Source organism: Phaethon aethereus (genome assembly GCF_964289735.1).
Source record: "Phaethon aethereus genome assembly, chromosome: 8".
In the NCBI taxonomy this organism is placed as follows: domain Eukaryota; kingdom Metazoa; phylum Chordata; class Aves; order Phaethontiformes; family Phaethontidae; genus Phaethon; species Phaethon aethereus.
Window position 1 is genome coordinate 32,175,203 of NC_138584.1, and position 15,009 is coordinate 32,190,211.

Below are 15,009 nucleotides of genomic sequence, written 5' to 3' on the forward strand. Positions count from 1 at the left end.
GCTGAGAGCGCATTCACCCATTTAGGGAACCAGCATAAACCTTGCTTGCCACGGCGAGATGAGCCCATGATAGGAAAACTCGCCGGTTTAGTTCTATTAGCAAAGCCTGCCTAATGTGAACAGCGCCTTACTTGCTCGAAAATGGCCGTCGCCACGTGATCCTAGTTTTGCAAAGAAGTCCAAGAGGTTATTTTTCTTTTGCATTGGAGCAAACCCAAAAATTAAAACCATCTCAAAAGTCTATGTCAAGTGGAGTGTTTGTTCCGTGGTCAGCTGTCATCAGGATGGTTAGGCACATGGTTTTGTCAGCAAGGGCAGGCAAAGCCGACTCCCTACACAAAGGGCAGCAGTAACTGTACATTTTCAAAATTCAACACTCTTAAAGCAAAACCCTTTTTCATATCTTGGAACCCTTTGGATTCTTCGTCTGGGCTTCCTGCATTTGTGTTTATTTTGTTTCTAAAAATTTCCTAAGTGTATGCAGAACGTGGGTAGCTTGCTATTCGAAACAAATGAAATCCTTTCCCCTCGGCATTGTCTGAGGCAGGTTTGAGCATAAACAGCCGGACAGCTCAAGCATATTGGCAGGGGTTCAGTAGGCAGAACACCATTGCACAGCAGAGGGAGGTTGCAGGGCTTGATTATCAAGACATGATACTCGCAAGGAAGCCTCTTCTGTACAATGTGGTTAGCCAGTGTTTGGGAAGATTATAAAATGGCAGGATTAAGCAGTAGAACGGGAGAGAATTATTAGTAATATGTATGTACTTGAATTCAGCTGCAGCATGGCTCTTCCTGATGAACTCTAATTTCGGTGCTCTAACTTCAGCCCTTTACAGATATTACATTCATTGCCTCATCTGTTTGCACATACCTTAAAAAAAAAAACCCGTTCCATTGGAAAGCAATGTATAATTACATAAAAATAGTTTTAAAAAGCATTCATGTTTTCAAATTAACACTGAGGTGCTGAATTTGTGGTGGCCGTTCTGATTTGAATTTTACCCTTTTTTTTTTAATCCCTCCCGTGCCCTGAATAAGATGCAAGTCCTGAGGGAAAAATAGTACATGATTATGCATTTGAAGACCCAGTGCATATAAGGAGCATTTCTGAACTTTATGAGCCCTTAGTAAGGGAGAGAAAGGCTAATTCTAATCTGAAAAAAAAACCCAAATGAGGGGGGAAAAAACCCCCACACACTTATATTTGTTTTGTGTATCTTTCTGCCACTATATAATAACTTATGATCATTTCATTGGATGGAGGATGAATTTTCAAATAGCTGAATGCATGATAGAAATGGTACATGACACAACACAGAGGCTAACGCTGGCAAAAAAATTAAGTTAATGTCTTTGCATCAGTTTACAGTCTCTCCAATCTGTATAATATTCTCTACTTTGCATTCCTCTGTATACAGCACTACAGTGTTCCTTGTCTTCAGTAATAATCTTAGTTACTCTTCTGTTGCTGTCCCTATATTCTCTGTTAAGGAAGCTTCATGGGTGGAGAAAATGTCTTTTATAAGTTGTCATGCAGATTTGACAAAGCAGGAACATGGCAGTAATATAGCAACTGTATACTGCTATTTCTTGAATGTTTTGGGTTTGATTTTTAATTTTAATCTAATAGTATTTTTAATTAAATTTCGAATCTTGCAATGATTTCTTTTAACCTAAATGTTGCTGCTATGAAGCTCTTGAATGGCCTGCAGAATGGTTATTTTATGTAACATTAGCACGTAACAGGCTGGATGGAGGCTTATGGAAAAGTGCCAGCGTTGTTTTTCTATTTGCAGGTTGGCCTGGCCGTTTCTGTGTATGTAAGAAGGCAGCAGGCAGGGTATCAGTCAGCTTTCAGACCTTAAAATTTCTTAATGGATTAGGCAAATGACAGAATATCTTCCTACTGCAAACCTTTCTTTTTGTAAACTGTAAGCTTTGGTAGCATTAGTAGACAGTCATTTTGAATATCTCAGCAAGCTTCAGTTCTGTAGCGTTAGATGATGAACATGCTTAAGTGCTCTTTACATACTCAAAATAAATATCAACTTTCTGGGGCCTTCGGCTTTTTTTTTTTTTCTTTTTTCTTCCCTCCCCTCCCCCCCCCCCCCAGGATCCCTTAGATCCAACAAGAACAGCCATTGTGATCAGCTCTTTGGTGGCAGGCGGAGTAGCAGAGCGTGGAGGCGAGCTTTTACCAGGTGACCGCTTGGTGTTTGTAAATGAGAAATATTTGGACAGCGCCACTTTAGCAGAGGCAGTGGAAGCGTTGAAATCTGTGCCCCCAGGTACAGTTTCTCTTGGAATCTGCAAGCCTTTGGTGGTAAGGACTGATTTTAACTTTTTCTATTTGATTCTATGACATGTGTAGACTGGGCTGCTGTATTTGGGGTGGGGGGGAAACTCAGGGTAGAAGTATGTATGCATGTGGAAAGCAACTCATTTGCTATGCATATGTCATGTCATGTCTCAACATGTCCAGAAATTCTAGATAGCTGGCGAATGGGCAGCTCAATGTCCGAAAGGTGTGACTGCAAAACCAGCGTTCTCAAGTTCCTCCTGGAAGAACATCCACGGGGAATCAGAAGACATGTCCGGGCAAACCTACGTGCACTGGCCCTATGCATAGGTGTAACGTGGTTCGAGCAAGTCAGCAAATTGGTTAAATATGTGTTGAAGTCCATTTCACTCTAAGACACTGCTAAGTGCTTGCTTGAGCTCTACTGACATCAAAGAAACTTAATCTGTTTGAAGTCAAGACTGTAAATTCAAGTAGAATTTCCTTTTTCTAGAATCAGAGCTTTGGAACAGACAGTAGTTTACTTGAGAACACTGCAGTATTGTTCACCAAGGGCACCCGGGCAAAATTAATTAAGTAAAGCACCATCTAACAGAAAGTGCTTGTAATTCAAACTGGTAGAGGAGTGGTGAGATAGGAATGTAGAAAGCCTGTTAAATATATGCTTTCCTTTTCTAAAAAGTGATATTTCATTGTTCATATCCTTGTATTTTTCTCTCCTACACATCTTTCTATTTTTTTTATTATATCTGTTCTAATATCTTACAAGAATAAAACCTGTTGTCTTCATCTTCTCCATTTATGACTTCCCTTTTCTATAGTTCTGTAACTTTTTCCCATCTCTTTTCTAGTGGCTTGTTCTCCCTCTCCCTTTTGGCTCACTGAAAAATGTGGGATTTTTTTGTTTTGTTTTCCCAACTCATCATTTTGATTGCCTTTCTTAGGGAGAAAACAAAGAGGAGGAGAACATCCACAGTGTGGATTCCAGCAACGTTAAAACCAGCCCTGGATCTCCAGAACCAACAGATAATATTAATTTCTCAATAATACTTGAAGCACCACAGGTATTTGGTTAGTCTTTTGAATGAGCTTAAGTTTATACAGACCAGAAATGATGTTTTAAAGTTAAAATAAAAAATAGTATGTCCTTCAGATAGACTTCAGGCTGGATCCCCTCTGAAAAAGACTCTGACAGCTAACTGTATACTAACTGTATTGTGGACACTAAGCAAATGCATAGCACTTACCAATGCAGTTCCCAGACTGCCTTATCAAATTTATTATGTCATTAAAATACCTTGGGTTACCTTGGATATGAAATAGGAATGCTACGTTAGTAGTAGTTGGTTCAGCTTTGTGCAGAAAGTAAGGTATGGAAGTAGAACACTTTGTATTATGATGAAGAAAAACAAAAAAAGTAGTCTAGTGTATAAGGAAAGCTTGAAATCTGTTCTTTTTCATAGACTTCTGATGTGGTCTTGAGTGATTCCTTTACTGTCTTCCTCAATTCTCTCTTATTTTCTGAGAAATAATTCTGTTTATTGTGGGAGGATGAAGCACTAAAGACAGTGAGACACTCAGATACCAGAGTAATAGGCAAGAATATTGCAATTCTACTGACCTCTGTAGAGTGAGAGAGATGTGGATATTTTTGAATTCTCTTCTGTTCTTAAGTGCTTTGAGAATTTGTATTCATTCGTAATTAATTTGTGATTTGTATTAATTTGTAATTAATTTTTAGACCAGAAGAGACAATACATAAAGGATCATCCAGAACTGCAGCACAGTAATAAAAATAAATTCTAGATTTTCTTGTTGCTAAACATGTCTACCTGTATCTGGACCCAAACAAAAATCTTTAATGCTGAAATGGCATATCACAACCACCAAAAGGAGCAATATTACAAGGTAGATGTAGGGATACTATGTAGAAATTAGCTTGGACATGTTATTTACTGATTTTCATGATGTAAAATGGAGTTGATTTCCAGGTGCATAGGAATGATTCCTGGCAGAGCAATTACTCCTCTGCCAGCTTAGATTGTTTCTCTGCTTCCTAAATAAAACTAACATTATTAAAGTATTTTTAAATAAAGTATTTTATCTTAAAGTCCTACTGAATATAGAAACTAGAATGATCAATTTGTACAAAATACACGCGGAGGTATTTGCTTGTATTTTGTTTTACCTTATGTAGGACAGCATTGATAGTAGCTTAGAGCAGTAGTGTAAAATTTCCATCCATTTATTATCTTATCTGCTCATATAAGAGCCAAGAGTGGTGTGTCATGATGGCTTCCACTCTTATGCACTAGCATTGTGCTGACAAAGCTGACTAAAAAAAAAAAAAGGAACTTGGAAGATTTTATATGCTACAACAGTAGACTTTACTGTCATGTTTGCAGTATTCCCTATTCCATTGCCAGCGTCTGCCACTGCAGTGCAGCAGTCTGTGATTATAGATACCTAAGTGCTGTATCAGGAGATGGTAATACAAATTGCTGTGTGGTTTCTGAGCTAAGTCAACTGTTCTATGTAACGATGAAGTTGGTGCCTCTTACAGAAGTGTTTGGAGAATGATGCTGCAGAAGTGAAGTGAAATGAAAAGAAGTAAAGATGAAGAGAATTAGAATCTCTTCAGACTGGGTATTTTTTGAGATTGAGGTACACAGGGCAAATAGATTAAAGGAAAATTTAATGCTTATGAAAAACGTGCTCATTTCTTGATTGCTAATGTTCTGCTTCCATGCCAGCTAGTATTACTGCATTGTTTCCTTATGCTCTTTCCTGTCTCTTGTTTTCTTTTCTGCCTCTCATTGAACTATGCGAGCATTTTGGCAGCATCTGTTGGGGTTTTTTTCTTCTGCATTTGTAAAAACCTTACAAAACAGGATTCTGACACTAAAGGTCAGAAATGGTGGAGTACCTTGGGGAGACTGGGAAGAGGCAGGAAGCAGAAATTAAAACATTTTGATTGAGGACCCCTGAATCTGTAGATTGGGTTCAGTGTTTGGGGTGTTGGTGCCTTGGAGATCGGGTTTGGGCATACATACTTGGTGGCCTGAAGGAAAAAGAGGAAGAGGTTTCTGCGTGTGGTAGCGGTGCAAGGCATAAAATTTCAGAGACACCTGTGCAGGCTCGCTCCAGGAGCGGATGAATAGCACCCCATTCAGTTTAGGAGAACATGGAGCATTGGAAATTGGGGAGGCATGTGACAAATCCCAGAAAAAGAACTGTTGAGTGAGATCTTCCAGAGTGGGTTTTAATACCTTTTCTTTTGGTTTTGTTGGACCTTGCTTTGAAGTCAGTAGGAAGTTGAGCACTCTTCCCTTTAAAGCAGTGAGGATATTAGATCATGAATAGTCAATTATGTCCTCTCTTTTTTTAAAAAAAAATTTTTTTTTAGGATATAGGTCATCCATTTCCCCTCTCCCCCAGGTTAAAAATACTGTATGGAATATCTAAGGGAGAGACAAATGAGTGTCGCTTTTGTTTTGGTTGGTTTTTTGTTGTGTGTGGTTTTTTTTTTTTTTTTTATGCCCTATACTGTTACATAAGCAAACTCTCAGACTGTTTTTTATTTAACTGATGGTGGTATTGTAAGAAATGTATGTACATGCGATAGCAGATGAGTCTGGAGCACAGAGATACTTCAGCTGGATTCATATATACTTTTTCATGTAGGTTTTTTTGTGTTGTTTAGTGTTGTTTAATAATTCCCAACCCCTTCCCCAAACTTCAGTCCAGTTTGGTTATTCTGAACGGATAGATACTCAGCAGTATCTAAGCTGTACAACTTAAATTTCTTTATATGTTAAAAAAAATTGCAATGTCTACTTTTGATGTTAAAATCATAAGTCAGAGTGTACATTTTCTTTTCGAAAAATGCAAAAGGTAGAACATTTTCACTTTAGAAAATCAGGATGTACATTTAATACAGGCCTAACATAAAACTTAGTTTTAAAAGAGTTAGCAAGAAACCTTATTTAAAATCTATATGCCTGTAATGTTTTATGCAGGGTTTCAGAGATGAAACACCTTTTAAAGAAGAACTTGTTGATGAACCAGTTTTGAACTTGGGAAGGTCATTTCAGCTGTCTCAAAATGACAGTGAGTATGAGAAGGAGTCCTGGGAGATGCACGAATTTCTGAAACCCAGAAGAGAAGAAATGGATGAAGAACGGGAAATGTTGGTGGATGATGAGTACAAAGAAGATTCAGACTTCCTGAAATACAATGCATCATGTGGACAGAAGGCAACTTCAGAGAGGAACCTTGATACAGAACGATGGACAAAGCAACTTGAGACTACTGAAATGCAAGACCTAAGATCCAGTGTTAACTTAAGTCCAAAACAGTCCCTGGAATATCCATTCAATAAAGATCAAATGGTAAGGAACGCTGTGTTGGTCTCAGTGCTGTACACTGGCCATGGGACCCATACCACAAAGAAAATTCTAGATCTAAACTCTGTAAGGAGTTTTTCTAGTGTTTTAACTACTAGATGAGATCTGGGTACCTCTAACAGACGCAGTCTATCCTTTTGTACATTTTGGTTACTTAGGGTCTCTATATTTAACTTCTTGGATGAGATACATACTGTGGTTGGTATATTTTACAGGCATCCTGTACTTGTTGTCTTTCCCATCTCTGACTTACAAGCTCAGCTCTTTATTGCAACCTGTACTAATATGGTGCATATCAGTAATAGCAGGAGGTCACTTTGTGGTTTTAATAGTCCAGAGGCTTCAGCAGCAAAATCAGTGAAAGGAGCTCCCTCTTTTCCTCCGTATTTTTAATCCAAATCGGTTCCTTGAGCCAGATGATAGTGCAGTTGAGTGAAAAATGATATGGTAGAAGCAATTGTAATAAGCATACTGGTAGATGAAGGAGTAGGAGGAGACAGTGTTTCAGGTAAATTGCAAAACTCTTATTTATAGGTCCTCCTCAAGTATTCTGAGAATTATTTTCTTCCTTCTGAGTCTTTGTTCATTCACTTGCCAAACAAAAAGGTGGTAATATCGGCCTTCCATGTACCAGCTTCTGAGATGTATGCTTTTTTATCAAAAAACTGAAGTGGAAAAGGGTTTAATGTCACAGCCACAGAGAATTTTAGGTTTTGTTTGCTTTATCCCCTTATGCATTATGTACATAAACAGGCTAAAGTGGAGCTTCTAGTGACAGTTTTATACCAGAGTGCACAATATTAAATTTATACGTTTGTTACTTAAAAACAACAAATGAGCAAGAGGAAAGAACTTCTTGTCTGTATTAGCAAGTGGAAAGATACAGTTGCTTTATATTGCAATTGCACATAACATTTTTTGTTCCTCTTCTTAATATAGTGCATAAATGAGCAGTTAGTATTTCATAATTATCTGAATAAATATGAATGTTGAGAAAAATATGAATGTTTGCTGTAAAAATCAATGCTCATGTCAAACACGTTTATACCATTGCTTTCTAACTTTATTTTTTTTTTTCTCCCTTGTGAAGTGTGAAGAAAGTGCTAGTATAAGTTCGCTATTTTCTGGAACTACAGCACACAGTGGCTACCAAAAAGACATATTTGATACTGAAACTACCCAGTCAGGAGGAAAAAACAAGATGGATTTAGGTTTGTAAGAAGTTTTTTCTTTATCTTATTTCATATTTACAAATTTTAATTTTATACTAAACCACACATTCTTTCAAATGATAGAATAGTCACTTGAAGACTTCTGCAGGCTCAAGACAGTCTGGCATTAAACAGATTTCAGCTTCATGATGTTGCTTCCTCCTCCAAATCTTTACCTACAGTTGTCACAGGTGATACTGGAAGTGGCTGCAGCTTTGTCCTGCCTGTGGAGAATCACTCTCTTCTGTGTAGCTATGTCCACACTAGGACTCCATGCATAAGTACAGTAGCTCATGCCTGTAATTTCTGTCAGGAATTTGTCTCAGTTACGTTTCATTGCTGATTTTATTGATTTTTGCACTTAAAAAAAAAAAGTGACAGGCTGTGGAGGTAACTTTACTACAATCAAAATTTGCAAGTGACCTCTATGGTAGATAATTGCCCCATACCCAGATTTTGTAATCTGTGCTCAGAAACAAAGTTTGTACTTGTTGGATGGCCAGAAATGGGTGGTTAGAATTTGGTAGATCATCAGGGAACTAAATTTAACAACCTGCCTGAGATAGCACTTACCAGCTGGGAGAACGGAGGTTGGGTTGTTTCGTTTCTTTGTCACCTGCATGTTGTACAGCAGACGCTATGTAAGCTGCAGTGGCAGACTGACCACTCTTGCAAGGAGCTCTGGTAGTTTAATTAATGTTGATACTTAGGACACAAAAATTACATCAGAATTCCCCAGCCTGATGGGATTCCATGCTGGACCAGACCTTCCCTGCATCAAGGATGGATTCGCTATTTCTAATTATGTGATTTTGTGAGGAGTGTCTGTCATGAAAGTTGTACCTAAGCATGTCTCGGTTCCACAAAAATTTGGCATTTCCTGTTATTGCTTGACTGCAGGTACATCAGAAGCAAGGTGCTATAAAAGTGTTCAGTGTGATTTAAATTTCCTTCAGAAATAAATGTTCTGTATCTCTAAGCCTCTTGATCGTCACATAACATCCACGTTTGGAGCATGGTGAGCTAAGGGGTTTATTTCCAAGGACAATAACTGGTAGGTGCAGAGACGGAGGAAGCAAAAGTTTACTTCTGTGCCTTTTCTTCTTCAGGTGCAAAGCTTCAAATTGATTCTAAAGGACACGGGCTTGCTGTTGATCTGGAAGCTGTTGAAAAGGAAGAACTAAAAGGAGAGGATTATATTTTTTCCAAGAACCCAGAATCTGGGCGAGTTACCACCTTTGCTCAGCCTAGAACAACGTTGTGCAGGTATAGAGAAAAATTTCAATTTTCAGTTGATTTTCAATTAATACTCTTAATTTTCTTCTTGCTTTGCTTAGCTGACTAATCATCAAAAGCTGTGAAACAGTAAGATGTACATAGCTGGCCGGTTCTATGACTTTTGCCCAAGGAGCTGTATTTTTTTGCCCAAGGAGCCTTACAACCTTATTGAATCTTTACTTGCCACGTTTCCTCTCCTGAGTACTAGGACAGATAAGTGCAAATGGCTCTGCCACCTACTTCACTTACTCCACAGTTAGGGGAGTATGGATGTGACCTGGAGGAGAGGGACGTAACCGTTACTGGTAGCATTGGTCATTACTGCTTAAGAAGCTCTCCCCTTCACTTCTTACCACAGCTCTGTCCTCTTGATTTTCCCTTTCCTTGATTCTTCCTTTTGGGAAGAGCAGTTCAGCCATGGTGCTCAGACCTCTGCAGGAAATTTTAGTCTTGCCAGTGCTGCTGATAAGCCTTGAGCTGGCACTGGTCGTAGATATTTGCCACATCTGTCAAGTGTCCCATACTTCCCCCACCAGTTTTGGGTGAGTGGGTAGTGGATCTGCTTCTGGGGCCTGTATTTCCCTAATTCATATGTAACCTTCTCTCAGAGGCAAAGCAGTTCAACAGTAAGGTGAGGGGGTTATTTCTCCAGCACAATATCCTACTTCCTTTTTGCAGTTTAAGAGTAGCATTTACAGCTCTCAGGTTCTCCAGAAAATGTGTGCAAGGACGTATTGTTTCAACTTTCTGTGGGGGCATGCAATTCCATACTTCTGTTCCTATTCTGTGAATAGGTGAGTCACATATAGTATAAAAGTTTAATTAACACCCTGTTCTGGGGTGTTTAATGGAACACACAGGATCTGTTCTAGTTGCAGCATGGTCTGCTTTCTGGTCAGCTAGACTGGTTTTATCATGTTTATATCCCTCTATAAGAACCACAGCATATTTATCAGAAAGTAAGTGTTAATTGCTTAAAAATTAATTTTGAATGAGTGAAAGCAGTGCAGATTTGTATATCACAGAGCAGCTTATAAATTTGGCCTGCCCATCATGTTTATTTCTGGAGCATTCCTTAAGTACGTTTAAACCTAAATACAAAAATTCCTGTCTAGTCTGTTGACTCTGCACATTTGATTTAAACTGGACAGTGTGAGAAAGCGTTGCTGTCTCTCTGCCAGATACAAAATATGCAAGGAATTGCGACCTGGCATGGGTGATGCATTTTTAAATTTTTTTATTCCTCCCTTCCCTCTGCCTCCAATTAGTGAATTACCTGAGAGAGAAGAAGGAGAAGGAGAAGAAACTCCAAACTTCAGCCACTGGGGACCACCACGGACGTATGTTCATGTGATTACATTATTTCTTCCCATATACCTTATGTCTTTTTTTTCTGTGAGCCTGATTAGTTCTTGTGGTGGTGTTTGTTTTTTCCCCTCCCTCCTCTGCCAATAACTTTAAGGTACTTGTGTACCTTGGGCTTTCTTAGATACAGTGAATTTTTAACAGATGTTCAACAGAATTATGCCTTCTATTTATACAGCTGACTTGGGAAAGCTTGGCGGTTTTACATCGTGGATGACCTACAAGTTCTTGCTCATTTAATAACTATTAGGTGTGAACAATGCACATAGTGCTGCTGTCTCCTTTTCCATGGGTTCTCTGCTAAACTTAATGGCAGAATTCCAAATTGCCAAGCCAAGTTTTAGCCACATCCTCGTTGTATTGTTAACATTTTTAGGTGAATTGTTTTTATGGTCCTAAGTAAAATATGATCAGAAAATTTCTGCTGAAGCTGATTAATCTGCATCTGATAGGCTGAAGTCAGTGTTCAGAAAGTTGTATGAGACGCTTTGTTTTATTATTTGTCTAGCATGGCACTTGCAGTGTTCGCCATTTCCAGCCAATTTGCTCAAACGGAAAGAGAATGAATGTTTACTTGAAGACCTGCCTATTTTACCTTGACTTTCTCTGAAATAAAAGCCTATGCCCAGTAGGCACGGGTTGGCAGCAGAATTTTATTCTTTTTATGGGGTGAGGTCTACTTGCCGTAAAAAGCCAACTCTGCTGAGAGCATTCTTAGGCTTCTGACTTTACCCCTTTACTTATTAAACCTTCTTGAAAGACCAGAAGCTTACATTTATTTAAGGCTGTGCATTTATAGTTTAAAAGAACTGTTTCAAGCAGTTAAACTACTGCATGTACTTTTTCAGTGTTGAGATCTTTAGGGACCCTCATGTGTCTCTTGGAATCAGTATTGTTGGTGGACAAACTGTCATAAAGCGCTTGAAGAATGGAGAAGAACTTAAAGGGATCTTTATCAAACAAGTTTTGGAAGACAGCCCAGCAGGAAGAACAAGGGCTTTAAAAACTGGAGATAAAATACTTGAGGTAAATGCCGATAAACCTGCCTTTTCATTCTAAGAAATAAAGATTGACTGAAACAGCTTTTGGAGGAGAGAGGGACAAAATACTGCGACCACCTCATGAAGTATTGATGACACGGTTTTAAAAAACCAAAAGAAACCCCTGGTGTCATCTTTTGTTTGTTTAAGGTCTGGCTGTGAAGCTCTTTTAACATTCTCCTCTATATTTAAGAAAAGATAGGTCCTGGCATCTGATGGGGAAATTAAAAAAATGAGTGCCCTCTTCCCATATAAATGAGTAATAAGTTATAGCATATCTTTACAAGCATAAATTATAATATATAGAAGAACATGGACTCTTCATACTGAAATTTGGGCTGTTATTTTGTGTGTGTGAATCTGGAGCAGTTAACAGTCTGATTAACTACTATTTGGGGGAAATCCCCGCTTCTGGCAGGTGCCGTAGGGGAGAATGCCATTCCTGGCTCTCATCTCTGGCTCTGTGTTGATTTTACTCATTTTTCTCCAAATGAATACTTCAGAATCTGGGCTCCCAAGATGATAGTGCTGTTCTTGTATTGTGCTTTAGGGTTGCGCGTGACGTTTTGAAAAGTTGTTTCAAAATAGGTTTAGTTCACAAACAGATAAAATCTGAGAGTTGTATTATACCTAGCATTGTATCTGTCACTCTGACAATCTTATTCCTTATGTTTTTTTCTAGAAGAATTGCTTTGGGAAACGTATGGCCATCTTTTAATTATGAATACTAAGTAACTAAGTAACTAGTACTAAGAATACGAAACCATCATGGCATGGAAACATACTTTGCAAATAATTTCTCTTGACTGCTTTTGGTACCTTCCTCAGATACACTAATCTTCTGCAAATGTGTGTGATCGCTTGTGGTGAGACTGTGCCAAAGACAAGCTGCCTAATAAAAAAAAAAACATTGTTTGTTAGGTTTCTGGGATAGACCTACAAAACGCCACACATGAGGAAGCGGTAGAAGCAATCAAGAATGCGGGAAATCCTGTCGTGTTTGTAGTTCAGGGTTTGTCTAACATGCCAAAAGTAAGTTTATTTCTATTTTTATTCCAGAACTTAATAAATGAGTAATATGCACCTTATTTTAAACTTGTCTAAATTAGTTTCAGCAAGTTCCATCAATTTTTGTGTCCATCCTTTCTGTCAGAGTTTCTGCTTATAGACCACATGATTGATTGATTACTTGTCTGGCCTGATTTGAAACCTCGTTTCTCTGGTGTAAATTGAGGAGATGTAAATCAGTTGACTAGGTGTTAATTCAGTTCTCCCACCGGTGTAATTGAGTTCTGGCCCTGTGTATTTTAATTCGTTCGTATTTCATAATCTAAAAATATACTCTGTTATCCAAATGAACAAAAGTGTAATTAAAATTAGTCAGATTTACACTAGCGGCTCTGTGTAAAATGTGTCACCAAAGGGACCTGAAGTAGTTATTTGGGAGCAAGTTAATTTTCAAGATATTTTAGATGTCTCCTCATCTTCAAGGCCAAGGCAAGAAACCTTTTAAAGCCTTAGTAAGAAAAGGCATGCAATTCTGCCTGCCTTGAAGTACACACAAAAACCCAAGACTTCTATGTACTTTTGGTATAATCTGAGAAGTTAGAAGTTAGTTGGCAATTTTGGTGGATTAGTAGACCTGAGGAGACCTTTTTGACAACTGTAGACAAATCTGGCATAATGCGTGTCCATTATTTTTCCAGTGCTCCAGGGAGTCTTTAAAAACCTGTTAAGACTTTCACCAGCTATGCTGGGAAGGTGGTCAGGCAGTGATGATGGCAACTGAATTGGCTCCTTTTCTGTATTGGCTTTTTCACAGAAAAGATCCAAACAAACCATCAGAACATATGAGTGTTCATCTGCATCTCTGACCTTTGCTTTCCTAGTCAGTCTAGAGAGATCAAGGGAAAGACAGACAACTTGAAATTTTGAGTTGCTTTGCTTTGAACTGTAGACTGTAAGAAACTGGACATTCACAGACTTTTAGCGGTGCTGCGCAGTCCCAACTCCCATTCACCAAAATAAGGTGCTGCCAGAGGAGTGGGAATATATTACATTTTGAAAGAATAAAGAACAGCAAGGAGGAATATTACATGGAGGCTAAACATGCTCTCTTTTATAACGTGTCGGTGTGCATGGCCATTGGTCTCTATCGGAATAATTAAGAACTGACACTTCAGGAGTCCATACTGAGCTCTGTATCAAGGGTGTGCATCCATATTGTTGACTTCAGAGTAGTGTTTAATTGAATGGAGAGATGGGACTAGATATCAGTGAGCACTAAAAGTAGAGAATGTTTGTAAATTCAGTAAAAATGTGATTTAAAGACTGCACTGCGATGCCCTTCTGCATAAGGCAAAATGAAGAGTGCACTGAGTAACTTTATTATTGCCATTACCCAACTTTTAGATGTTTGTTTTGCAGCTATAATGCTCTTTCTAATATACGTAATATATGCATTATTTTTCAGGTGGTTTCTGCCATACAGCCTAAGGGAATCAAAGGCAGCAAAGATCAGGATGCAGTCAAAGAAGAGAAGAGTGAAAAGGTATTTATCCATTCAATGCTATACCCAAGTTATGCTAAATCAAATGGTATAATAGCACACATTATAACTCTATGATAAGCCTCCTCCAAGTCTGAAATGAAATTTGGAGTGTTTTGTTGAAATATCTTTGATTCAAGTAATTTTTGCCAAATTTCTGTCAAATACAAGGCAGGTTTCTGACAAATGTTCTGTGGGTCTCCCCAGGGTGCTGAAACCCTGTACTTATTGCAGCTCTTCACTGGCATCTTTCTGGAAGTACCTGCTTTGCTCCACGTGGAGGCAAATTGATTCTTTTTGTTCAGTAGAAACAGAGAAATAATAACATGTACACAAATGGTATCCTTAATGTGAGGCTGGCTGAAATTCAGTAAAATCACGTTATAGGGTAATTAAATCTGCTAAGTCTCCTACATTTCCCATTGCTGTGTAAAACAAGGAAATGACCGAGTGATCTGTAGCTGGACCGCTAATTGTGAAGCAATTGCTGCACAGTAACTTTCAAGCGACTTCACAGCAGATTTAAAAGAGAAAAAAAATCTGTTTGGTCTAAACCAGTGGATTTATTTTAATTGTTGCAATAGGGGAAAAAATTTGTCATACCCAGCCAAATTGCTATAATGGCCGAGGTGCAGACAATAACTTTTGCCTGGTGCAGTTTAACATGCCAGCTACAAATACGATGAGCTTTTCACCTACTCATCCTACTCAATAGTCTGGCGTGTGGTGGATAACTGAGAAGGCCCTCTTGTCTCCAAAAGTTTTTTAAGACTCCTTTCAAATCCTGTCAGATGCAGAAGCTATGAGGCTCAGTTATTCAAAAAAATCAAGAAAGGTGTTGAAGTCATGCTTTCAAGCC

At 38.5% G+C, this 15,009-nt stretch overlaps 1 protein-coding gene across 1 annotated transcript in view; it reads left to right on the top strand.

The window, feature by feature from the left end:
• The window catches only part of PATJ (PATJ crumbs cell polarity complex component), a gene marked incomplete at its 3' end in the record, with an annotated part of 149,747 nt that overhangs the window by 45,440 nt on the left and 89,298 nt on the right, over positions 1 to 15,009 (top strand). Inside the window, exons 17-25 of the mRNA XM_082002835.1 lie at positions 2,117 to 2,326; positions 3,247 to 3,366; positions 6,322 to 6,693; positions 7,799 to 7,919; positions 9,029 to 9,185; positions 10,466 to 10,537; positions 11,411 to 11,588; positions 12,524 to 12,634; positions 14,076 to 14,153. Coding sequence (XP_081858961.1) covers positions 2,117 to 2,326; positions 3,247 to 3,366; positions 6,322 to 6,693; positions 7,799 to 7,919; positions 9,029 to 9,185; positions 10,466 to 10,537; positions 11,411 to 11,588; positions 12,524 to 12,634; positions 14,076 to 14,153 — 1,419 coding nt within the window. The remainder of the gene's footprint in view (positions 1 to 2,116; positions 2,327 to 3,246; positions 3,367 to 6,321; positions 6,694 to 7,798; positions 7,920 to 9,028; positions 9,186 to 10,465; positions 10,538 to 11,410; positions 11,589 to 12,523; positions 12,635 to 14,075; positions 14,154 to 15,009) is intronic.